This window comes from Nycticebus coucang, chromosome 12 (genome assembly GCF_027406575.1).
Source record: "Nycticebus coucang isolate mNycCou1 chromosome 12, mNycCou1.pri, whole genome shotgun sequence".
Taxonomy (NCBI): Eukaryota; Metazoa; Chordata; class Mammalia; order Primates; family Lorisidae; genus Nycticebus; species Nycticebus coucang.
The window spans coordinates 35,008,115-35,034,675 of NC_069791.1; the positions used below are offsets into that span (position 1 = coordinate 35,008,115).

A 26,561-nucleotide genomic window follows, 5' to 3' on the forward strand; every position below is an offset into this window, starting at 1 on the left:
ATTTTACAGCTAAACAACTGAAGCACAGTTTACCAACCTCACGTAGTATTTGGAGGGCTAAATAAAACTATGCCCCTAAAGAATTTGGCCGAGTATTCAGCATACAGTCTATTCCAAATTAAGTGTACTTTTTTAAACTTCTCATTCTAATTTTTCAGAGGAGAAAACTGCGACTTCAGGTTAAACAACTTTCCAAGATCGCATAACTAATCACAGACTGATCCAGTCTAGCATCTAGGAGACTGCACGGTCTGAACTCCAGCCACTGTTCCATCCTAAGGCAGGCAGGCTAAGGAGGGAAGCATGTTAGCATTTACTCTATAAATGTTGGCCAACTTACTTTTAGAGAGAATACCGCAAAAGAACTCAAAGTAGAGCTTAGAATTTACTTGTCACGTCAGCTTGGTTCACAACAGACACAGTTATAACAAGGTTTCTCAGCTCCAACAGCCAATACAATGTAAATGTGACTTTTTTTTTTTTAATTGAGATGGAGTCTCAGGCTGTTGCCTTGGGCAGAGTGCCATGGCATCACAGCTCACAGCAACCTCAAACTCTTGGGTTTAAGTGATTCTCTTGCTTCAGCCTCCCAAGTAGCTGGGACTACAGGCGCCCACCACAACGCCCAGCTACTTTTTCGTTACAGTTGTCATTGTTGTTTGGCAGGCCCAGGCTGGATTCAAACTTGCCAGCTCCAGTGTATGTGGCTGGTGCCCCACCTGCTGAGCTACGGGCTCTGAGCTGACTTTTTCTTTTTTAATCATTTTTTATTATGTAAATGTGACTTTTAAAAAATGATACAAAGGGAATCAAGAATCAGTGCTATTAGCTGATCTTATTCAGAGATGCAGAATTTGTAGGTGACACATCTCCACTCAAAGATTCCACTCACAAAAATATCAGGGGACGAGAGTTCCCGTGGGGGTTGAAAGAGAACATGGCTTACCTCCTGAAGGACATTCCTTTTTATGCCCTGCTATTGTTTCTGGTTCCTCTTTAGCTTCCTAAAATTAGAAAGAGATTTTATTGCTATACATAGAGTGGAAAAATGATCATTTGCCAACTTCCTACCCTCCCCCAACCCTACTCTGTGAAAAACACTTTATAGTATGCAAGGAACTGTACTAGTAGGGGGTTAAGAAGAAAAGGAGAGGGCAGCGCCTGTGGCTCAGTGGGTAGGGTGCCGGCCCCATATACCAAGGGTGGCGGGTTCAAACCCGGCCCCGGCCAAACTGCAACAACAACATAAAAATAGCCGGGCGTTGTGGCGGGCGCCTGTAGTCCCAGCTACTCGGGAGGCTGAGGCAAGAGAATCACCTAAGCCCAAGAACTGGAGGTTGCTGTGAGCTATAACGCCACAGCACTCTATGGAGAGCAACGGAGTGAAACTCTGTCTCTAAAAAAAAAAAAAAAAGAGAAGAAAAAGGACACTGGTCCAAAGGAGGCTTCCAATCTAGTGGAAGGGAAAAAAGGACATAAATATACAAAAACCACAATGTGAGACATTACAGCAATACAAACTGGGATTAACTGCCAAAGAAATGATATACAGATATGTGAGGGCTCTAAATAGGACGTAGAGAGGAGCTAGGCCTGAGAAGTGGTGAGTCTCTGCAGGGAAGGAACATGCTGGAGCTCCGTGGAGAAGTGGGCGTGGACGGATGAAGAGGAAAGGGAGGGACTGCAGGGCCAGGCAGGTGGCTTATCTAGGTGGGTCTTTGGAGTAACTGTGGCAAAATAGCTGCTAAGCCTGCGTTGCACCAGGTTTTACTCCATATGAGTATGGGAAAACTTTGGGTATATAAGGCTTTTAAGATAATAATTATTCAGCATGCTCAGGTTCATGGAGAAATTTAGAAAAACAAAGACATTTTTCCATTAAAAAGTAAGTCTAAGAAGACAAATTTCCTTGTTGGGCCATTGATAACGTCATGCAATGTTTAGACCATTGAAACTAAGGTTTCAATAAAATGTAACAAATACAATAGTACAGGCAAAACATTGAGCTGTTCCCACGGACGTTTAAATACCCCCAGTTCTTTGAATCCTCCCCCATCTCGTGACCTTTCTCAGTGATGGCACTTTCTTCTCCTGTCCTCCACAACCACACGGGGGGATGTTGTTGTCCCCGGCTGCTAATTTGAATTCTTCCTCTCCCGTCTGTGATCAGTTAACTACTTTACCCCCTTCACCCAACACTCCAAAAAAAGGGCTCTCACCAGTTATCATTGAACTCCCTACTGCCAAACCCAATAGATCATTTTCGTTCTTTATCATACTTGACCTTCACTGTAGCATCTAAAATGATCTATAAATCTCTTCCTCCTAGAGAGTTTTCTTCCCTTTTTTCTTCCTGTGATGCTGCAGTAACCCCCTCCCAATCTCCGCCACCCTCACCTTCTCTATTAGATGCTGTCCATCAGGACCCCATTGCCCTCAGGGCTCCTCCCTCCCTGCCAGGGTCCTTAGCATGTCGCATCCACACACTTGGGGCTTTTTGGTTATAACTCACAATGTGTTGGCTTTTAAAAGCCACATGGATGAGTCTGTGACTCTGGCAATATAGCTATATATAAAATCTCCTTGCAGACTATCAATGTCTCACATCAACCTGAAATTCGACTTTCCTGAAACTTACTTTATCCTACACATTCTACCCTCTTCCTCCGTCATTCTATTCATCCTGTATGTTAAGCCATAAACCTGAGTATATACCTTTTCCCACATCCCAATATGTCACTATCTATTGCAAATTCTACCTCCTAATATAATTCAAATTAGTCTACTTTTCTGCATCATCACTAAATTCATGCTACCTTCGTCTCAGTGGAATTATTACCATGGTAACCTAACCAATCTTACCACCTTCATTCCTAGATTTTTCTAATCTTTTTTTTTTTTTTTTTTTGAGACAGAGTCTCACTAGGTCCCCCTCGGTAGAGTGCCATGGCATCACAGCTCAAAGCAAACTCAAACTCTTGGGTTTAAGCGATTCTCTTTCCTCAGCCTCCCAAGTAGCTGGGACTACAGGTGCCCGCCGTAACACCCAACTATTTTGTTGTTGTTGCAGTTGTCATTGTTACTTAGCTGGCCCTGGCCGGGTTCGAACCCAGCCCCGGTGTACATGGCTGGTGCCATAACCGTTGTGCTATAGGCCCTGAGCCTAATTCATTATTTTTCAAAGTGTGTTTATGTCTACATTTTTTTTGAGATGAGAAGGAAGTTTTTCTCAGAAGATTCTATTATGAAAAACTAAAGGATTTTCCTCTGTTCATTTTTTACAAGGGGCAACCATTTTAAGCACATGTGCTAGCCAACCTTACACTTCATCTATACAGTCAGCCCTCTGCAGCCTCAAATTTCAAATCTGCAGATTCAGTCAACCCCAAACCAACAATGGAATTACTAAACATGCATAGATTTTTCTTGCCATTATTCGCTAAACAATACAGAATAATAACTGTTTACATAGCATTTACATTATGTTATACATTAAGTATTATAAGTAACTTAGAAATGATTTAAAGTATACAAGAGGATTTGTATATGTTATAATTACACCATTTGATGTAAGGGAATTGTGTATCTGCTAATTTTGGTATCTTCAGGAGTCCAGGAACCAATCTCCTATGGACACCAAACGTTGACTCTACATCACAACACAAGGATCATCTCAAGTCACATACTCAATCATTCTGCTCTTTTCAGACCAAAATGCTGTAAGATTTTTATCTACCGTATTGCCCCATGTGTATCCCTGCCATAAACACCTCTTGAGTGAGCTCGCACAGGTCTCTGTTTCTTGCAACCAAATGGGCTTAGTTAGGGTAATGCTCATGCACTGAGGGGAAAGCAGTAATAAGACACACACACGAAAGTCCACGTGTACAACAGGGAGATGAAAAAGACATTTGAAGGACCTTGGAATTGGATCCATAGTCCGTAAGTCACTCTTTGGTAATTATTAATTCAGACAGCAATGAATTATAATAATGAATGAAGAATAATGATTCTTCTCTTTAAAGAAAGAAATTCAACTCTTTTCTGTGAACATTTATAGCTATCCGTGCGATGTTTTCAAGCTTTGCCACACAATTGTAGAACTTTCAAGACTACTATGGCACCTCTATCATTATGGTGTCTCCTCCGTGATACCTTGTCTGGCCTTCCACACCAAGCATTTTCAAATCACACTCTAATTGAGTAATTATCTGTTTATTCAACATATTATCAGGATAGATACGTTTTATTCAACTTTGTTACTACATTCATTTGTTTAAGTAGTCCTTTATTAAAAGATGCATTGTTTGCTTCCAATAGACTGAGTCAGTGAGTAAATGAATGAATGAAAAAATCAAGGTAGAGGCAGGAGGTCCTGGCTCTGACTCTATTGTGTAATCTCACACAAGTCACAGAAACACTTTGGCCTCAATTTCTTTGCCTATAAAATATTTATGTAATTAAATTCTGTGAATCTCATAATATTTTGAAATGTTAAAACGAGATAATACTTTTAAGAGTACTTTGCAGAAACAGCTCTACCATTGTAATGTATCATTACCTTTAGTGTTAAAATGTATGTATTTCCTTACCATATTTAATACAGTTTTATCCTTATTCATAGAGTCTCGGCATGCAATATTCTCATCAACCAGACTTGAGCCTATGAGAAAAACAAAATATACAAGAGAGTTGGGGGAGCCATAACAAGTAAAAGAAGAAGAAATAGTGAGGGTGGCAGTAGAATCAGACCAGTAAGTGACAAAGGTATTAACATGTGAGATGAATTATATACCACAAAAAACACGCAAGCACCATGAACTCAGAGACAGGATGGAGCAGCTGAGGTCCACAATGAAGCTAAGTTATAGATTTCTTTTTATTTGTTTATTTATTTTTTTATTTTATTTTATTTTTGAGACAGAGTCTCACTATGTCACCCTCGGTAGAGTGTCGTGGTGTCACAGCTCACAGCAACCTCAAACTCTTGGACTTAAGTGATTCTCTTGCCTCAGTCTCCCAAGTAGCTGGGACTGCAGGCGCCCGTCACGATGCCCTGCTATTTTTTTCTTGTAGTTGTCATTGTTGTTTAGTGGGCCCAGGCTGGGTTCAAACTTGCTAGCCTCAGTGTATGTGGCCAGCGCCCTAACCACTGAGTGACAGGCACCGCCCCGATGGTGATTTTTTAGCAGACACCTTACTGGGGTAATAACCAAAAATGGATGAAGGAAGGATAAGCAGTTAGTAGCTTGTTTATAGTTTAACAAACAGATTTTCTTTTAAAAATTGCATAGGCGGGCGGTGCCTGTGGCTCAGTCGGTAAGGCGCCGGCCCCATATACCAAGGGTGGCGGGTTCAAACCTGGCCCCGGCTGAACTGCAACCAAAAAGTAGCTGGGCGTTGTGGCAGGCGCCTGTAGTCCCAGCTACTCAGGAGGCTGAGGCAAGAGAATCGCTTAAGCCCAGGAGTTGGAGGTTGCTGTGAGCTGTGTGATGCCATGGCACTCTACTGAGGGCCATAAAGTGAGACTCTGTCTCTACAAAAAAAAAAAAAAAAAAATTGCATAGGCAAGGCTGATCAAAAAGAATCCTTCTAAACATGGTACACATATCTTTCTACATAAAATTCATCAAAATAAGAAGAAAAGATGACCTTTTAACTTATGCCATTCTTTTTTTTTTTTTTTGCTGTTTTTGGCCAGGACTGGGTTTGAACCCACCACCTCCAGCATAAGGGGCCGGAGCCTACTCCTTTGAGCCACAGGCGCTGCCCAACTTGTGCTACTCTTTTTTGTAATTTCCCTTTATTTTTGTGTACTGAGATGCACCTGATTATTACTCTCCTACCTATTCAGTCCATTGTCCTGCCCTTAAATCATGGCAGGGACAAAGGCCAACAGTTATAGATAGGTTTGATTTCTTTCTGAGAAAAAAATAGTGAAAGCATGTATTTTTTTTTAATTTATATAGAAATAAGAACAAAACAGTAACCAGTTTCTTCAAGTATATAATTTTCCCCTGTGGAAATTTTAGTTTTTCTCTAGATTTTTAAGACAGCAGATTCACATGGATCCTAAATCAGAAAGTATAAAATGCTTTATAGTGAAAATTTCTCCTTCCATCCATGTCTGCCAGAAATCTAGTTTATCTGCCAATAGACAATATTACTATATTTTTGTCCAGTCTTCTACTGATGCATAAAAACTTTTTCCTATCCTTTTTTCCACAAAATTTTACATGCTATACATAATATTCTGTACACTTTTTTTTTGATCAAGAAACAATAGTGTTTTCATATTATTCTAACCAAAAAGTCTCCTTATGCATGTTTTTGGCTTGGAGGGGTTTTTTCATTCTTGTAGTTGTTTTTATTTTCCTATAGACAGGGTCTTGCTCTATCGCTCAAGCTGAAATGTAGTGGTGTGATCATAGCTTACTATAACTTCCAACACCTGGGCCCAAGCAATCCTCCTACCTCAGCCTCCAAAGTTGGACTATAGACACCTGCCACCATGCCCAGCTTATAATTTTTTTCTTTTTAAGAGACAGAATCTTGCTAAGTTGCCCAAGTGGGTTTCAAATTCCTGGCTTCAAGTGATCAAGATCATAGGCATGAGCCAGTATGCCTGGCCTCTTAATGTATGTTTTATGCCTGCAAATTAGTATTCGATTATATTGATCTGCCAAAATATAATCTTCTATTGAATTAATTTCCAAGTTATTACAGAGAATTCTGCAATAAATAAGCTCACACCTGGTAGATGTGTATACATTTAGCTATAGGATAAATTCCCAGAAAGCCAATTATCATATCAAAGGATTTATGCATTTAACATTTTGATAGATATTAGAGAATTTCCCTCTGTATTATAATAGTCTCCTCTTATCTGAGGTTCCACTTTCCATGGTTTCAGTTACCTGCAGTGAACCACGGTCTGAAAATATTACATACAATAAGATATTTTGAGAGAGAGATAAAGAGTGGCTACATTCCTATAACTTTTATTATAGCATATCATTAGAATTTTTTGATTATTTTTGATCTCTTACTGTCCCTAACTAATAAAATAAATTTTTCATATGTATGTAGTATACATAGGGTTCAATACTATCCTCAGTTTCACGAAGCCACTGGGAATCTTGGAATATAGCCTGTGACTATAAGGGGGAGTTACTGTAGTTACAAAAATTTACATTCTCCCTCTTTACCAACAGAGTGTAAAGTTTTTACATCTTTGTCCATATAACAGGTGAGAAATGGTATCTTGGTGCAGTTTTAATTAAAACATTTCCTTATTAGACATGTTCTTTAACCCATAAAACATAATCCATTTCTGTAATTATATGGCTTCTCTAATTTAGCACCAGTATCTCAAATTTAAACATAGAGTTCAAATAATACAATGTATTTTCCTTGATCTTTTTGGGTTTTGGCAGGAATTGGAGTCTATTCTTCCCGTGAATGTCAACTATAACAATTGCATCACCAAGAATGACTGAGAATAACAACTTTGTTTTCCAAGTCAAATAGCAGAAAGGGATGTAACAATACCATCTGGTTAATTCTTTTGCCTCCTGAGTGGACCATTACTCACTGGTCCATCCTTCTAGCCTGGTAGATTCTATAGAATTCCAAGGGTTTCCTAAATAGGTGGTCACAGCTGTGTCACAGATGAAACCCAGTTATGTCTAGTCAATCTTGACCATAGGAAATAATTTAAGTCACATTACAATATATTATAATTTTTGTTCTATCTACAAATTGAAAAAAAAAATGGTAACATATGCCTACATAAGAATATAGTTATCTCTTAGACTTATTTTCTCCAGACTATGTTTTCCAAATTATTTTATAAGAATTATTTCATAAAAATTAATATTAAATAAATATCATTGTGCTATAGGACAGTTACTCCACAAGCTTATAGATTTACTTTGTGTTTTAGAACAGAAACTACATTTACACCCTTCAACAGTTTACCTCAGGTCTCTATCATAGGAGACACATCCTTTTCTTTCTTACAGAGTGATTTACCATCAAGGTCACTAGAAGCCACATTCAAATTTTCTGATGCAGAATCTATCAACAGGAAGAAACTAACAGTGTGAATACTATGCAAAAAAACCTTTTTGCCTTTGTTCTTCTCATTTGCACACACTCAGCGAGTCATAGGACATAAGGCTTAAATTATAACACTAACAACCCACTTTTATATTTTTCCAAGTCCACTCACCACTTGAAGTTACAGTAGTGTCTGTGGACGAAGTGTGTCTGGGTGATGATAGGATGGGATGGTCCCTGCCAAAAAAAAAATAAAAGAAATATTTTGCAATGTCAGGTCCAAGAATTCTCTTAAAAGCCAACTCAATATGCAAACAAATTCACATATACAGAACAGACAGACCTGGACTGCGGCAGGCTCTCAGAACACAAGTGCTCGTCACCATTTTCCTTAAGGAAAAAGAAAGGAGATATAAGCTCAATAATTTGACATTTTCTGTTCCAAAGAGATGGTTTTAAGTAAATATTTTCATACAGTTTTAAATTAACTCATACTTACTTTGCTCTTGTGAAGAGAATATGGGAATGGGGTGATATGGGGCATATTGATAGGCACACTTCCTCAGAGCGGTACTTGCCAAAAAAATCCAATATTAAGCATATTTGCAAGTCTGTTGTTTAAAGAAAACCTAATCAATTCTTGGGTAAAACAAATTCTAAACTCAAAGGGCAGATAGAGTTTATTTCATAAACTTAAGCCAAGTACTCTTCAAATGGAACATCCTACCTGGGTATCAACATTTCAATTTATGGGAATATTACTCAACCTAAAACTTTTGACCTGGTGATGTAAAACTTACTCTCAGTTTTCTGACTAGACAAAGCATTTTAAACTTAAACCTTATCTCAAAATTCTGGGGATTACATCTAAGTCAGCACCTGTTACTTGGTGCTCAAAAAGAACTTAACAAAATTGCAGCCCCAGCCTGCTAGTGCAAGTATTTGAAAGTCATATATGACTCTCTTAATTTCTACCAGGAATTTCTAATGGGAGGGTGGGGGGGGGGACTTTAGGGTATTAAGTTTGTTCAATTTTTTTCTCTTTTAAAAAAATACCGTGGGAACATAATTTCTTTTCTAATACATTCTTTTCATTACTATTTGATTTAGTTAGCAAATTAAAATTAAATTAAAACTGAAATAGTTTAGACATATGAAAAACCTACAGAGGCATTATAAAAATGAAGACATTTAAATACTCCCTAATCAAACATAGAACTTATTAACTGCTACAATCAACAAGTTTCTATGGACAATATTTAGAATCTATCCAAGAAATTATCTACCCTAGTCACAGAAAGGTGAAGGTTTAGTAAGGGTTTGCAGAACTTCTGGTTACCCAGGACAGCAATGCAGCTTACATCTGGTCAGCACATTAAAATTCACAAAAGCCCTTTTATGTATCACATCATTTAATTCTTCCGACAAACTTAGCAGTGGGTTTTAGCAAGATTTACTTATTGGAGATAAAGAAATTAAGGTCAATGAATAAAGTAATTTCCCAAGAGCATTCAGAATGCTGGAGCCAGCCTTCAAATACAGATCAAATCAAATAGAGTGTTCACTCCATTGTAAATAAAACTACCTTGAGCACATCCTAACCTAGGCTATTGGACAGAAAAAGACCTCCCACTTGTGTATAAGACTGGTAGATGACTTACATTCAAACTTTTAAGACGCTCACTTCAAATGTTTAGAAAAATCCACAACTGAACTTGCAAAGCAGAAATTTATACCTATCCTCCTACATAGCAATGATGTTGGTCGGCCTTCTGTCTCTTATTTCATTTCAGCTATGCTTTAAATGACTTTGGGTCAGGCCATATGTGACTGAACCCCCTCATGTTACCAGTTTAATTTAATGCAAAAGACTTTTGTCAAAAGTCCACTTTGTGCCAGGATCACGGACAAGGAACAGAGACACACAAACACAGTTCTTGTCCTGGAGGATTCCAAGAGGTAGTCAGGGTGGGAAATGCATAATGCAAATATTACTTGACATCTCATCAGCAGCGTTCCACAGAGAAAAGTAACACGCACAGAACTGAATTCCCAGATCGTGCTGGGATTTAAAGAGAAATTATACCTTACAATCTGTGGACAGCTAAATGACTCTATCTTTAAATATTTTAATAAATTGTATTAGTAATTCATATATGCTTATGTAACTGTAATCTAATATACATATGGGAAATGAAGCTATAAAAATTGGAGAAAATTAAATCTCCTTCAGTTTTATTGAACATCATACTTAACAAAAATCAACAAGAAGGCAGAGCGCAGTGGCTCACGCCTATAATCATAGCACTCTGGGAGAGCAAGGCAGGTGGATTGCTCGAGCTTAGGAGTTTGAGAACAGCCTGAGCAAGAGCGAGACCCCATCTCTACTAACTGGGCATCGTGGCAGGTACCTATAGTCCCACCTACTCAGGAGGCTGAGGCAAGAGGTTTGTCTGAGCCCAGGAGGTTGCGGTGAGGTATGATGATGCCCTGGCACTCTACCCAAAGCAACAGAGTAAGACTCTGCCTCAAAACAAACAAACAGGCAAACAAGAATTGATTTCTTAATAATAATTTAAAAAGCCCACTTAACATTCTATTACATATAAAAAAGTATTGCTACGTACAGCCTGAAATAACATTTTATTATTGTGCTATAACTAAAAAGCTAATTTTGGCAGAAAAGACTTTATCTTATACCTTATTAGGGTCATGATACTTATATTTGAGTTTAAGGGATATGAAAGAGAGTGCAATTCTTATTCCCTGGTCTATTAACTCAGTTTCATTATGGGGGAAAAGGAGTATAACACTTTCTCAAATGTTTATAAAAAAAGTCTAACTACTGGCGGCGCCTGTGGCTCAGTGAGTAAGGCGCCGGCCCCATATGCCGAGGGTGGCGGGTTCAAACCCAGCCCCGGCCAAACTGCAACCAAAAAATAGCCGGGCGTTGTGGCGGGCGCCTGTAGTCCCAGCTACTCGGGAGGCTGAGGCAGGAGAATCGCCTAAGCCCAGGAGTTGGAGGTTGCTGTGAGCTGTGTGACGCCACGGCACTCTACCGAGGGCCATAAAGTGAGACTCTGTCTCTACAAAAAAAAAAAAAGTCTAACTACTAAACTCAAAATAATAAATACAACAGAAATACCGCTTGCCTGCATTACATTCCAAATGAGCCTCATTTGCTCTAGTGCTCTGTGTAAAGCCTTCTTTCATGCTATACATTGTATTGGAGACATTTTAGTTAGAAGCCTTCTGATAAATATATTGATTAAACAAATAATTCTGTTCTTTTAAAGAAATCACATATGTCTAATAGCCATGCCACATATTAAATATTACTACATTGTTCTGGAACACTTGCAAGGTAAGCAATTGGATATTATATCCAAATCATTAATAGTTACAAATCTCAGTGATCAGAAAATAATCCAAAATCTAACATGCCCTAAATTTTCATAAATTTGGTCTAACATTGTTTTTCCTCCTTATAAGAATAACTGGAATAAACAAGGAGGTGATTTTTTTTAAATTGAACTTCACATTTAGGATGACAGTTAATGAAAGTTGCAGATACAGCCCTCAAAGGGTAGAGGAGAACTCAGCAAACATTTTCCACAATCATGCTCTTTCCTTCCAGCTTAGAAAGTTGCCCCTGTGTAAACCAGCATCCCAGGCACATGGAGGAAACTAACCCATACACACCAGTTGTAAGATCTGGATAGATCACAATAAAGATAATCTACTAGATATATTTTTAAAACCAAGGAAAACCAAGAAATTAAGAGCCTGGAGAGGAAAGTTGAGATGACAGATTTACTCACAAGCAGAAGATGAGTTCAACTCAGTGAATCCAGCACATGCTGAAAGCAGAGCGCAGGAAGAACGCTCTTCCTGTCCAAGCTGTTCAAATATGAACCTGCATCGCATTTACATGGAAATCCCTGGTCCAGCCCCTTTGCAGGGCGGGGTAGTCAAGGTATTTATCAAGGGACTCATGGAATCAAACGAGACAGATTCTCCCATAGGCTGGGTCAGCAAATCCAGCCCCCCCAACACACACACACAGAGCAGTATTATTTCAATATCTAGATAGAGAAAATACGAAGAACAATAAGAAATAACCTTTAAGATACTAGTAATGGCAATTAATTGGCCTAGACAATCTCCCAGGATTACTTCATGTTTTCTCTTCTACATCAAAAGTTGCTTAAATTTACAGATTTCACGACCAGAAATCCTTCTACTAATAAAGATTTATGTCACCACTTTAATCTTTACTATCAGGTCATTTTAAACTGATGCTAGTTAAATAAATTAATGTGATTTTTTTTTTTTCCTGAGAACAAAAGAAAAATTGAACAGAGTCTTATGTCGACTTACTTCAGACTTGACCCAGCATCTGTTTAAATGTCCTAAAAAGAGGAAGAATGTCAAGATGAACTTTAAAAGATTAGAACTCCTGGAATCTAAACAGAACTACATTTGCTTCAAGGTTTTTTTTTTTTTTTTTTCAATTTCTAACTAAAGTCCACCACACCCTCAGATCTACGAGCCACACCCACTGCTTCGAGGTTCATGTATAATGCAGTTATCAGTCAACTTTTACATGTCCCAGTTTTGCAACTGGCAGCGCTATTTATTTTCCAAGGTTATTAATGCTTCTCCCACACACACCTTGAAAGAACAGGACAGACAATGGCCAGAAAATCTGAGATATTTTTACATTGATCCTGTTCTTGGCCTCAATAAATCTCCTCCTCCTAGTGATGGTGTATCTTAGACAAAAACATGTAATAACACAGAAGAGAACTCAAAGGGAGGCAAGACACTTCATATGTGGTGCATGTGATTTTCTTTTTGAAGAAAGGAAAAATAGAGAAATTTGACCCCAGCTCTCTGTCTTGTTACAAGGTCTTTTTTGAGCTTCACTCTGTTGGTAATTCTGAATGTGGGAGTTGGTAACAGCTAATTGTTTTGTTTACTATGATCTGGATATTTCACATATGTTACAAAGTATCTCAGGGGGTCAGACCCAGAGTGAAGTGGGGTAGAAGAGAATTAGTTTTGTTGTCGTAGAACGTTCATGGAGCTTAATTCTTGGACTATTTGGGGCCACCACCCAATACGTCCAGTTTTGCAAAGGCCCAGAGAGCTTCTTCAGACTCAATGATGGAAACAGTGATTAAGGCAAGGAAGACAGACTAAGGAGGGACAACTAGGCCCTAGGGAAGAAATCGCCAAGAGGCCAAAGGAATTGAGGGAGTGGATCCGGCCGATGAAGGCGGTGGTAACACTGGATTCAGTGGGAGACCACCAGAGCCCAGACCCAGAGTTCTGAGGGGGTCAGCTGTGCACGGGCCATGGACAAAGAGAGCTGCAGAGATGTGAGCAGTGAAACAAACTTCTTTGTCCCACAACCTCTTAAGAGGTCAAGGGTCTAGATGGAAGCCACTAGTTGGTTAGGCCGGAAGAACGTGGTGATATATTTGGTGCATCTCTGGAAATTATTGAAAATGGAGGGAAGGGACTCCATAAAAAAAGAAAGGCCATCTTACTCATCAGCAAATGGGGAAACAGGGCACTGAGAGGCAGTATTTTTCCTGTAAATATGACCTACTTGGTTTGTTTCTATGAACTGGTTAGGCCAGAACTCGTGTGTGTGTGTGTCCTCAAAAGAATCCTGAAAAGTAATAGCACTATTTCACAGGGGACAAATTTGTCCAAGTGCTAAGGAATAGTAGAGCCAGTCTTAAACCCAGGTCTACTTGATTCCAAAGCACATACCATGTGGCTAAAAATTCTAAGGCTTTGGCAGGAAATTTTTCAAATACACACAAAAGGTACACAGGATAGAAAAATTAATCTTTGTATATCCATCACACAGATTCAACACTTATCAACCTATGACAACTCTTGTTTCAAACTCTCACCCACTAAACCTACCCTGCATGGTTTTGAAGCAAATAACATTGCATCCATAAATATTTCAGTATGAATCTCTAAGAGGTGAAACGTGTAAATAATTTCTTTCCTTCTTTTCCAGGCTATACCAAAAGATCCCGCATAAATTAATTCACTGAGTACAGAAGTTTCCTCAAGCATGTTTTCTTCAAAAATGTCCCCAAATGGGATCCAAATTATTTTACAATGAGATGTTCTCATTTATTTTATAGTCCTTTGTTCTCTTGAAGACCATCTTAAAAATACTGATGTTTACTTTTATCTTACATTGTGCATTCTGAAAAAGGCACCAGAATACAGGTTCCTCTGTGAACGTGGAGAAGGAATAAAAGGTAAATCCTAGCACGTAAGACTACCAGTCCAAAGAAAGGAGTCACAAAGTATATTATATTATGCTTAATAGAATAAAATAATATATATTTATATATAAATAATGTATTAATAAATATAAAATAATATATTAAGCATAATATACTAATATAATTATATAGTACTATATATTATAGGTAATTTATATTATATATACTCTGATATATATTATTATAATAAATTATATATAGAGATATAATGTATTACATATCCATAATATATTATAGGTAGGAAAAATTTTAAATAAACACAAAAAGTACACAGGAAAGAAAAATTAATAATATATTACATATATAAGGAAACATATATTACAATTAATAATATATTAATATATATTAATATTTATTTTATATTATAATATATATTACATTATATAAAGCACTTATATTAAGTGCACACCATCAATATTTTAAATAGACCCTGTAGTGAGCCAAAATAAATAGACATTCTTCAAACATTAATGTACTCAAATATATGCAGGGTGCTAGATACTCATTAATGGCCAAATAAAGGCACTCTCTGGCAAGCCAATCATCTAATATAGTGATTAAAAACTGAATAACTATGATGCAACCAGCATTTAGGTGACCAAAAATGGAGGACAAAGAGTTATCAGGGTCTGAAAGAAAGGAATTAACTTAGTTCTTTCCTGAGTGGGATAGTTGAGAAATGAGCAAACTCAGGCCTCAAACCATGAGAACTTTCCACAGGACCGACCCAGGGAAAAACCTGATCTCTCCCCTTCTGTTATGCTTTCCACCTCCAGATGGACCGGAGATGCTTGACTGCCAACATTGTATGCTACCAGGAGAAAAGTTTTATTGGTTTTTGAAATGGGCCTTAACAGTCAAATAGAAGTTTGATAAATGGAAACAGGCACAGTGATATGGGCGGGGAAGGCAGCACAAACTGGTTTGTGTGACATATGCTGACAGTCTGAGCTGCCTGGTGTGGCTGATGGGCAGGGACAACCACAGGCAGTGAGGAGGACATTGAAATGGAAAGGTAGGTTACCACCAGGTTAGAGAGGGCCTTGAAACATGGGTCAAGTTTTTTGTTATAATCCTGTAGAGCAGGGGTCCTCAAACTTTTTAAACAGAGGGCCAGTTCACTGTCCCTCACACTGTTGGAGGGCCGGACTACAGTTTAAAAAAAAAACAACAACTATGAACAAATTCCTATGCACACTGCACATATCTTATTTTGAAGTTAAAAAAACAAAATGGGAACAAATACAATGACACCGCCTCCTGTGGCCCACGGGCCGTAGTTTGAGGACCCCTGAGAGATTAACAAAATCCACTGTTTAAAACCAAGGAGTTAAGAAAACATTATCAATTTGGGAGTCCACTGGGATGAACCTGGGTTATGTTTTTCTTATGTCTGTCTGATTCTAATCCCCTGTACTCTCTACGAAAGAAAATGGTTAGAAAAGCATTCTCTAAGGCAGTGGTTCTCAACGTTCCTGATGCCGTGGCCCTTTAATACAGGTTGAGAATGCTGCTCTAAGGAGACCTTTCTCTGTGCTTAAAAGATAGGGAGTATAAAGGGGTGTTAGGTGGGGAGATGCTCCAGGGATAAAGGGAGAGGATGGGAGCACAGCTACTGGGCTACGCAGGTTCTTCAGTGGAGCAGAAAACTGGAAGGAGAAAGGTGGGGACTTGGTGGTATCCGTCACAAAATACAGCCAGAAGATTAATTCCTGGGAACCACAGAAGAAACAGTGCAGAAGACGGCCTGCAAACCTTCAGGGGACCTACACACGTCCCCAAGCACATCTGACAGGAGTTTCTACTGTGATCCCCGTTAAGCTTCTATTTCTCAGTGGGTGTCAAGACCTAGGCAAACACCTTGGTCACATATCCTAATGAGAGTCAATGTGGGGGCCTTTAGATATATAAAGCAGCACATTTCTTGGCCAAAGAAACACTTTCAAGATAACCATAAAGGATTATTATGATTGAAATGTCTAAATTCAGTGCGCTATGAGTGGTAGTGAAAAGGACATACCCTTTGGAGCTAGACAAACCTGAATTTAAACTGACTTTGCTACTTCCTCGTTGAGTGATCTTGAGCAAGTTTCTCTCAACTTCAGTCGCCTCCTTTGTAAAAAGCAGGGACTACCAGACACTCGAAGCATAGGGAGGGTTAATAAAATGGCATGTGGCTTACAAAGTGCCTGGTACACAACTGTTTCTTCCTTCTCGGTAAAGTTAGTCCCAGATAAAAGGGAAATTACTAATAACCGAACATCCTGTAAACTTCCAAGTTCAACTTCCTTTATTAAAATGTTATAAGAACTGCTAAGTAATAGCAAAATAGATTCATTTCCTTTTTCTTTTTCTTAGCTACTCAACAAGTACTAATGAACAGAAAAAAAAGACACCGGATAAACACGCTTAAAAGGAAGAATAATAACAACTCATACATCTCAATGGTAAAAAGAAATGTAACCCCATTTTTTAAATAGTCAAAGGATCTAAGTAGACAAATCTCCAAAGAAGATATACAGATAGCCAACCAGCACATGGAAAGAGTCCCAGCATCCTTAATCACCAGAGAAATGCAAATCAAAACCATAATGAGATATTACTTTGCCCCCATGAAGATGGCTATCATCAAAAAAAACAGACAAGCATTGGCGAGGATGTAGAGAAATCAGAATCTTCATACACCGCTGGTGGAAATGAAACATGGTGCAGCCTTGTGGAAGTCTGCTCTGCAATTCCTCAAAACACTAAGCTGACAGTCACCAAAGTCATGTAGTAATTCTACTCCTAGATGTACATCCTCCCAAATTAAAAACATGTTTCCACAAAAACTTACACACCGATGTCCATAATAGCATTCCCCACTATGGCCAAAAAGTTGAAATAGGTCAAATGCCCATCAACTGATGAACAAATAAACAAAATGAAGTATATCTGGACAGTGGAATATTATTGGCCATACAAATCAATGAAGTACTGATAACATGCTATAACACGGATAGACCTGGCAAACCTTAGGTTATGTGCAGGAAGCCAGGTACAAGGGGTCACCTATTATTCCACTTATATAAGATACCCAGAATAGGCAAACTACAGAGACAGAAAGGAGATTGGTGGTTGCCTAGAGCTGGAGGCTTGGGGGAAACTAGGGAGAGACTGCTAATGGGTGTGCAGTTTCTTTTGCTTTCTTTTGAGGATGATTGAAATATTTTAAAATTGTGGCAATGGTTACACAACTCTGTAACTATACGTACTAACAGTCATTTAATAATTGAACAATTTAATGAATTGTTTTTTTGTGTGAATTCTACCTCAATAAAAATGTTAAAAAAAAAAAAAAGGAGGAAGCCCAATTGTCAGATCTTAAAATACAACAGTCTGCTCCACTTGATTGAGGCTTACAGGGCTCAGGATCAGGCCACAGAATGAGGAAGGCCCTCCAACCACATCTCAAGGATCTAGGCAGTTGACCTAAGTGACCTACAAGTCATTTATTGTTATTCTTTTCTTGGGTAGGGAACCATATTATTGTAATGAATAATCTCCATGGGTGTGGCCCTGCTTTGTGGTCTTCTTTGACAAAGGGCCAGCCCATCAACGATTCAACCTTGGCACCAATTCTTAGAGAATCAATGGGACCTGAGACTTCTTACAGTCATTAGTGAATTTAAGTCCTAAATCAGCCTGCCTCTCAAACAAAACTTTAGCACACTTCAAGAAAATCTCCTTTTGGTTACATAACCCAGAGTTCATAATATGCAGGGGGTAGAAAGCCCTCCAGATGACTGAATTTTAATTTCTTGACTTCAAAGGTTGATATTTCTCATGCATCTGAGTTTTGTGGTGTTAGACACATACTTGCCATAACAGTATCCATAATACTTAGATAATTAAAAAAGAAAACAAAAAAAAAAGAGAAAAGGGCACCCATAAAAGAGAACCAGGATATAGTAATACTGAAAATGAAACTGACCCTAGTCCAATACTCACTTCCATCCTAAGGTCATCAGTCATCCTGATGCCACCTGAAAGATCTGTCCCTGGGTAAGGGCCACCGGTGGGGCCTGCGGACCTGACAGCAGAAAGAGAATTTTAGCAGATACCAAACTAGGACATAGTTCCCACTCCTCTTCCCCCAGTCCCAATTTTATCAAATTTCTAATTAAATTTGTGGCTTATGTAAGACACAATGAAAGATAGCTCCCACCTTCACCAGAAAGAAGTTATGAACAACAGAAAAGGCAGCCAAAAATGAAAATGAAGAATTTGCAATTCAAAGTCTTCCTTCCCCACCTTCAGTACAGAAAGGAAATTTCACTGGGGTCAATAGACCTTACAAACACACTACACTGACATTTCTGAATTTTTCCTAAGCAGGATTTAGTCTGTGTACTTAAAAAGACAGGTGAGCACAAGTAAGCATCCAAAGACGACGGGGTGTAGGGACAGGTTCCCAAAGGCTTGTTAACCTTGAGTGTGAAGGAAATAGAAATACGACCAAACCTACCTTGACAGTGTGTGTACTTAGCAGTGTGTAGTTGATATCCCAGTCCCTGAGACAGAGCTCCTAAAATCCCTGCAGATAGGGAGAAGCTTTTGCTCTAATGTTTGGTCTCTGACCCTGGTTCCTGACACAGAGCTTCTCAGACCCTCCTAACTTCCTAAGAGACAGTGTTTGATACAGAGTTCCTACATACTTTGAAATTCTAAGGCAATAGGAGCATCTTTTTTCCTAATGGGGTGACTCCTGGATAGCTTCAGGATGGGGGGTGATGCCAGGGGAAGCAATCATGTAAGTAGAGGGCTAGGACTTTCAGCCCAACCTCCTTAGGAGGGGGAGAAACAGAAGCTCACTACTATTGGTGAGTGGATCACCTATGATCAATGACTTAATTAATCATGCCTACATAACGAAGCCTCCATAAAAATCCTAAAGGACAGGGCTCACACAGCCTCTGGGCTGATGAACACAAAGACACCCACGTGCCAGGAGGGTGGCACCCTAACTCCACAGAGTCAGAAACTCCTGCACTTGGGACCCTTCCAAACCATGTATACCTCTCTATCTGGCTATTCATTCGTATCCTTTATAATATCCTTTGTAGTAAATGGGCAAGCATAAGTCAAGTGTTTCCCTGAGTTCTGTGAGCCATTCTTTGGAGGGGGTCCTGAGCACATCCAATTTATAGCCATGTGGTGAGAAGTACAGGTCAAAACCTGAGACTTACATTGGCATTTGAAGCACGGGCAATTCTCTGGGACTGACCCCTTACCCTGTGGCATCTAACACTACCTCCAAATAAACAGTGTCAGGATGTAATTCCATTAGATAATGCCCATTTGGTGTTTGGTGGAGAACTGGTTGGTGGGCGGGGGTGACCCACACATGTGGTTTCAGTGTTGAGAATATTAGAGGAGAAGGTCTGTTGGCGAGTGGCTATGGGGATTTTCCCCCTTTAAATTGGAAGATCAGTCAATATTCTTAAAAAGAATCCCTTCTACCTGGCTTATTGTACCTTCAATGAATCCCCAACAATAAAAATAAATTAAAAAAAAAAGAATCCCTTCTTTAAAAGGGAGGGATAGGCACAAGTTCCCAACCACTTGTTAAGCTTGAGCATGAAAGAAATAGGATCAAAACCTAAGTTAACTTAGCAGTCTACATATAGCCCTAGGAGACATCTTAGATAGTCTAATTTGTCTTTTAAATTTTAGAATGGATAGGATGAAGATTAAGAGAAAGAAGAAAACCACATTTTGAGAAAACTACAGCTGTTGTTTTTATTTTAAAATTGTAAATCTTTAGGAAGTTAGAGAGGTTTCACAATAAAGACATTATGATCTCAGAATACGAAAATCAATCAATGAAAATGTTAGGCAACAGGAACAGGCCACCCATGAAGAGCAGGGTCAGTAAACTTTGCTCTTTTAACTTACTTGAGTCGACTCGTCACATCCGAAGCACCATCCTTTATTTCCTCATATTCAGGCCTGTCACACAGAGCATGGGATGGGTCGGCTCCGCACGAGAAAGGCGTCACTTCCAGCCTTGGAATCACTGTGAAGCTATCCAGAGATAAGGCGTCTGCAGCAGAACAGAAGAGAATAAAAACAGAGATTGATTTCTGGTTCAACCCATATTAAAGCATAAATTCTTCCTCTTTTAAGAGCTTGGACCATTTCTGAAAAAGCAGAAGTAAACCCAATTCTATGAGCATTTTAACAGAAAGCTCTGGATGCCTCTTTACAGGAGGGTAGAAATGCCAGGTGTTTTTTAAAGAAAGGGGAGCATGGGGGAGGCCAGAAGACCCTTGTGTGATATAGCAGTGAAGTTGAGTATGGCGACAGAAACTGAAATATAATAGGACCTTTGTAAATTGGCCACTCAAGGGTCTGTAATAAACTGGTTGACAGACAGAGGTGGTCCACATCAGGAACTAGACCTACTCTACTGATCATACACATGGTGCAGGTTCAGTCTATGAAAATTAGGTCAACTCAAGGAGGTGGTTAGTGTAGGGAAGTGGTCAACTATGGAGCTTCTACTGTATTTACTATCTGGCCCTCTACTGAACAACGTTGCAGACTCCTGCAGAGAAAAGCATTAGAGATACCATGATCAGAACCCAACAAAGTAATGCATTGATTGGGGTGATAAATCACTCTTTTTGGTAACTATCCTATTATAAGTGTATTTCTGCACAGAGGAAGCAGCAGAGTTGAATGGAAAAAGCACAGGCTTTGGAGTCAATCACAAATTTTTAGTTCAAATCCTGGCTCTGTCACATACCAGTTGGGTGATCTTAAAGAATTAACTCAGTCACTGTGAGCTTTAGTGACTTACACATAAAGTGAGAGATGACCTTGGGCAAATTACATATTTCATGTTCCTCTTTTTTCTCACCTTTAAACTGGGAATTAGATAAACACCTGTCCTCATGGGAATGTGGCAAGAATTAAATGAATCGGTAAGACATGTTAGGAGCGTAACACTGTGCCTGGCACGTGGTGAGCATGCTTTAAGGGCTGCTATGCGTGGTGGTAGCAATCACCAAGTTATTGTGAATAAAATAGTCTCTATAAAGCTCTCCTCCATTGTTGGACAGAAAATGGACACTCTCTTAGTCCTGGTGGTTTTTCCTTCTTGGGTTTAAATGATCCACAAATCTATTTTCTCTGGTTGTTCTTTCTTAAATTTACTTTGATAACTATCCAGATTCTTTTGTCATTTCAAAACCAGACACTAACTTTTGCTTTTAACCACATCTGGGCTGTGCTGAGAGTTGTCAGTACTCTGAGCATTTCCTAGGACACAGCTCTCTCTCCTTAGCCCGGTATTGAGTAACAGTCTACAGTGTGACTCACATCTGCTGTTCCTTCTCCAAAAATGATAATCCATTGTATCTCAACCTGAATCTTCTTGTTTCCAAAAAGACTAGTCCAGTTTTGACTCTTCTTTAAACACTCAAGGTTGTTCCATTTGTACTTTCCTTTTCATTTTTTTTTGTTTTGTTTGCTTATATTGTTCTTACCCATTGGAATATATATATATATATATTCTTGCTTCTTGACCACTATACACAATATATATATATATAGAGATAGACAGGGTTTGCTCTTCCAAATCCAACCCATCTGTCAAGGTTAATTCAACTCTAACCTCTTCTATGAAGTCTTCTTTGACTTCTCTGAGTCTACATCTCATCTCCCCACCAGTCTGTGAGTGATTTTAGGACTAATTTTTTATTATGCAGAATATAGTGCCCAGCACAGAGTAGGTGCTCAAATATATATTGATTGATTGAATTCAGGGGGGATAACTGTCTTAGTATTCAACAACTCTTCCTATATAAGCATAATTGTGATTAATTGTTTTCCCTTTCAAAATGAATCCTACCCCCTGCTATGTCTGAGCAGGTATAGGAGAAGGGCTACCCAGGCTTACCCAGCAGAGGTGTGTACCAGGATGTGTGTTTCAAGGTCAAGGGTGTCTGATGTAATCTTGCTTCTTGACCACTATACAGTTTGTGGCAACACTGCTTCTGAACAGAAAACAAAGTATAATGAGCTGTCTAGAGGAGAATAACATATTTCACACTCCATTCCTTTTACCTTCAAAGATAGAAAGAATATTACTAGTCTCAAATGACCCAATGAGAGAGGTCAGGAAGAAAATAAATGTCAAGTAAAAAAAGAGCTTTGATGTGTTTGATTAAATATACACTATAAGTAAATTATAATTCTTATCCAAAGTATCATAGTTCAAAAACTGGGCAGAATGCTAACATGATCAATTCCAAATAATCGACACTTTGATAGAAGCAAAGGCTCTGAGAAAAATGGTGTGTGTGAGGGAACAAGCTTAGTTATATAATTCTTCATGATATTGCAATAAAAATTTTTAAAAATATTGTTTATTTCTCAGGACCAACTAGAATTATATGTGCATGTGTGTGAGATCAAGGAAAAAACAGGTATCCATCGTTTCATCTGCGAATCTCTTGGCAATATAGTTTCGAATGTGAGGCTACAAATTCACACTGGACTTAGCTTTCTATTTTGGGATAGCAGTTGATTCACAATGACTACCCTATATAATTTCAAAAAGCTTTTACTAACCAGTTTTTCTAGAAGAGTTTGTTGAACTGTATCTGTGCAGGAGAGGGGATCATAGTAAGGAAATTCCTCATCTAAAAAGCTCTGTCATGAGAAAATGATACAGCGTGTTCAAAAACAGAATGAAAAGGCTCCACGCCTGTAGCTCAAGCAGCAAAGGTGCCAGCCACATACACCAGAGCTGGCAGGTTCGAATCCAGGCCAGGCCTGCCAAACAACAATGACAACTACAACCAAAAAATAGCCAGCGTTGTGGCGGGTGCCTGTAGTCCCAGCTACTTGGGAGGCTGAGGCAAGAGAATCATTTAAGCCAGGAGTTGGAGGTTGCTGTGAGCTGTGATGCCACGACACTCCACTCACTCAGGGTGACAGCTCAAGGCTTTGTCTCAAAAAAAAAAAAAAAAAAAAAAACAGAATGAAAAAAGCACCAAGATACGAACCCCATAAGACTTAAGATATGACACCACCCAAGGTAGGCAAAATTGACCAGTTTTTAAAAATTTTGTACATTGGTAACTGTAAACTCATTTTATTTTGTATTGTATTTTGGGAAGTTGATCTAAAGAAGGAAATCTAAAGATCATGAACAAGAAACAATGTTTGTCGCTGACCTTTTTAAGGCAGAAGCCAAAGAAGCTGGTTTGGTTGGAGACAGAAGTCAGATAGTGAATGCAAATTATGGCCTTGACCCCAGAGGCAGATAAATATCTATCATAGTTATGTTATAGTACAAAATGTTGGTGTTCTTGAGATGATTAAAGCAGCTTTAGATGTGGATTTTCTAGCTCAACTTATTGCAAAGGGCTTTTTAGGCACTCTTCCTAGCTTAATCTTCCACATGAATAATTTTTTTTCTGCTTAAACAGATGTGTCTGCATTATACCCTGGAAGCAGATACATGCAAATATCACCCTTCTTTCCTCCTCCACCCCCTTCTCCAGTGCCAACCTTGCTGGTCCCTTATGTTCTTTCTTTATGAGCAAAAAGGAGATTCACCAAGCATCATGATGGAGAGAAATATACTTTAGTCTACTGGGGATATCTAGAGATGTCCAGACAGAAAGGGGCAGAAAGTTTAACTCAAATAGGAAAAAGAAGGGATGGTAATCAGCAAAGTGTATTCAAAGGCACTCAAAATTTCAGCATGTGATTAGAAATTGAAGGATGCACCCTTACTCTCAGGAAGAAGGTGACTAAGGACTAAAGAACTGGATCTTTGCTAAGAGATACAGTGGCTGCGCCAAGGAAATTCTAAAATGCTTCCTCTTTGGAAGATGCTATCAGGAGCTCAATAGTGTGAGTTCTCTACTCTTGTATTGCTAAATGTTTTCAGTGTTTACAAGAAACTGAGTTCACCAAAGCATTCTCTTCTAAGTTGGTTATTTAACTTAATGATGCAAGTCGTTTACATATCGTGAGCTAGCTTCATAACCTAACGTGAACCAGATATCGCCCCTGCACAGTAAGTAAACACATCCCACACAAGGTGTTTCTTTGCTGTTGTTTTAAAATTTTACCTGAAATAGCAAGCCACGGAGTCCCTCTTCAATTAACTGCTTTCGAAGTGAATCAATTGTTGCTACAAAGAGAATTTACGACAGGTCAATAGGATTATTTTGAACTTCTTTTCTCTAAACTTCAAATCATTGCTTCATAAACTTTTTTTTTTTTTGCAGTTTTTGGCCAGGGCTGGGTTTGAACCCACCACCTCTGGCATATGGGGCCAGCGCCCTACTCCTTTGAGCCACAGGAGCCACCCCTGCTTCATAAACTTTTAATGGCTTTCAATTTGGGGCCTGGAGGAAAGGAGAGGAAAAGGATGACTTCTGAGAGTCATCACCATTCACAACTTACGAGTGGGGAAAACAGAAAATCAAGCTGCAACAGCTAACCCATTAGTACTCTTGGGTGTTTAAAATTTATGTTGGTAGCTGCAAGTGAATTGTCTTCTAGAAGTGAATCAGAATTGTTTAGCCTTAAAATAAGAACATGCTTAGAAGTCATTCAGTTCAACCTCTTACTGATACAGAAATCCTCTCTGTAGTAAGCCTCTGCTTGAGCCCTACAATGATAGCCCTAGAATCCCAGAATCCTACAAGTAGATCTGAGATCACACGAACACTGATGTCCAGAGAATAGAAGCAGTAACTGGTAAGCCATGGAACTGACCTTGGACTCAGGGAACAGTGCTCACTGCAGTGTGCTATTCTGTGAACTTTAAAATATCTGCTTTTCTATGTCACTAAAAACCAGCTTGCTAATAACTTCAAAAATCTTACCCTGAAACAATGGAAATGGAGAAAAATACTTATCTAACTCTTTGATTTACATAACATATTATTTATTGAACAAGCCATCCTCTTTGAAATATAGCCAAGAAGGGGCGGCGCCTGTGGCTCAGTGAGTAGGGCGCCGGCCCCATATGCCGAGGGTGGCGGGTTCAAACCCGGCCCCGGCCAAACTGCAACAAAAAAATAGCCGGGCGTTGTGGCGGGCGCCTGTAGTCCCAGCTGCTCGGGAGGCTGAGGCAAGAGAATCGCTTAAGCCCAGGAGTTGGAGGTTGCTGTGAGCCGTGTGAGGCCACGGCACTCTACCGAGGGCCATAAAGTGAGACTCTGTCTCTACAAAAAAAAAAAAAAAAAAGAAATATAGCCAAGAACAAGAAAACAAGCCCAAATCTTTTGAACAACCAGAACAGCTACTGATATCCATGGCCTTTATTCCTATGGCAAATCTCACACTTCAACTCAAACAGTGCGCCGCTCTGAATGTAATTCTCACAAGCTTGACTGATTTCTCAGCCCACAGAAGATAAAAAGCAAAATTTAAACAAGATTAGGCAGCTCTGCTAGATGGAAGCATATTAATAGCTACCACTATTTTTTTTTATCACTAACAGCCAGAAAATTTATTAACGACAGATACTCCAGTATCTAAAACACATAGATATCTGGTGCTTATTTTATAGGTCAACAGTTTTGTATCTTAATAGCCTAAAGAAATTCTGAGTCATGAACACAATGCTAATATATGTGAAAAGAAGTACATAATCCAATTTTTTTTTCTTTTTTGAGATAGAGTTTCACTCTGTCATCCTGAAGTTGAATGCCGTGGCATCACTGTCAACCTCAAAATCTTAGGCTTAAGCAATCTTCGTGCCTCAGTTTCCCAAATAGCTGGGACTACAGGTGCCTACCACTATATCTGGCTAGTTTTTCTATATATATATATTTTTTAGTGGACATGGGGTTTTGCTTTTACTCAGGCTGGTCTTGAACTCCTGAGCAAAAGCAATCTGCCCATCTCAGCCTCCCAGAGTTCTAGGATTACAGAAGTGAGTCACATGTCTGGCCCCATAATATAATTTTTTTTTCAATTTCCAGGAGGAAAAAAGCCTGTAACAGCTTGAATTATGTAGAAAATTATCCATGTGAAAGTTTTATAAGACTTTTTTTTATAAAAATAACTTATTTTTCAGCTAGGTTTGACACAGTATGACTAAGCCCAGTAAATACATTTTTTAAAAAGTGTTTCTAACCTGTTAAATTTTTTTCTTATACTTAG

The 26,561-nt window shown here is 38.9% G+C and overlaps 1 protein-coding gene across 1 annotated transcript in view; it reads right to left on the reverse strand.

The window, feature by feature from the left end:
* Positions 1–26,561, reverse strand: part of IRAG2 (inositol 1,4,5-triphosphate receptor associated 2) — a 97,833-nt gene that overhangs the window by 20,649 nt on the left and 50,623 nt on the right. Inside the window, 10 exon segments of the mRNA XM_053554358.1 lie at positions 947–1,004; positions 4,593–4,663; positions 7,981–8,079; positions 8,234–8,298; positions 8,405–8,451; positions 18,372–18,453; positions 20,319–20,466; positions 22,327–22,423; positions 23,001–23,081; positions 24,515–24,576. Of these exon segments, the coding sequence (XP_053410333.1) occupies positions 947–1,004; positions 4,593–4,663; positions 7,981–8,079; positions 8,234–8,298; positions 8,405–8,451; positions 18,372–18,453; positions 20,319–20,466; positions 22,327–22,423; positions 23,001–23,081; positions 24,515–24,576 (810 nt within the window).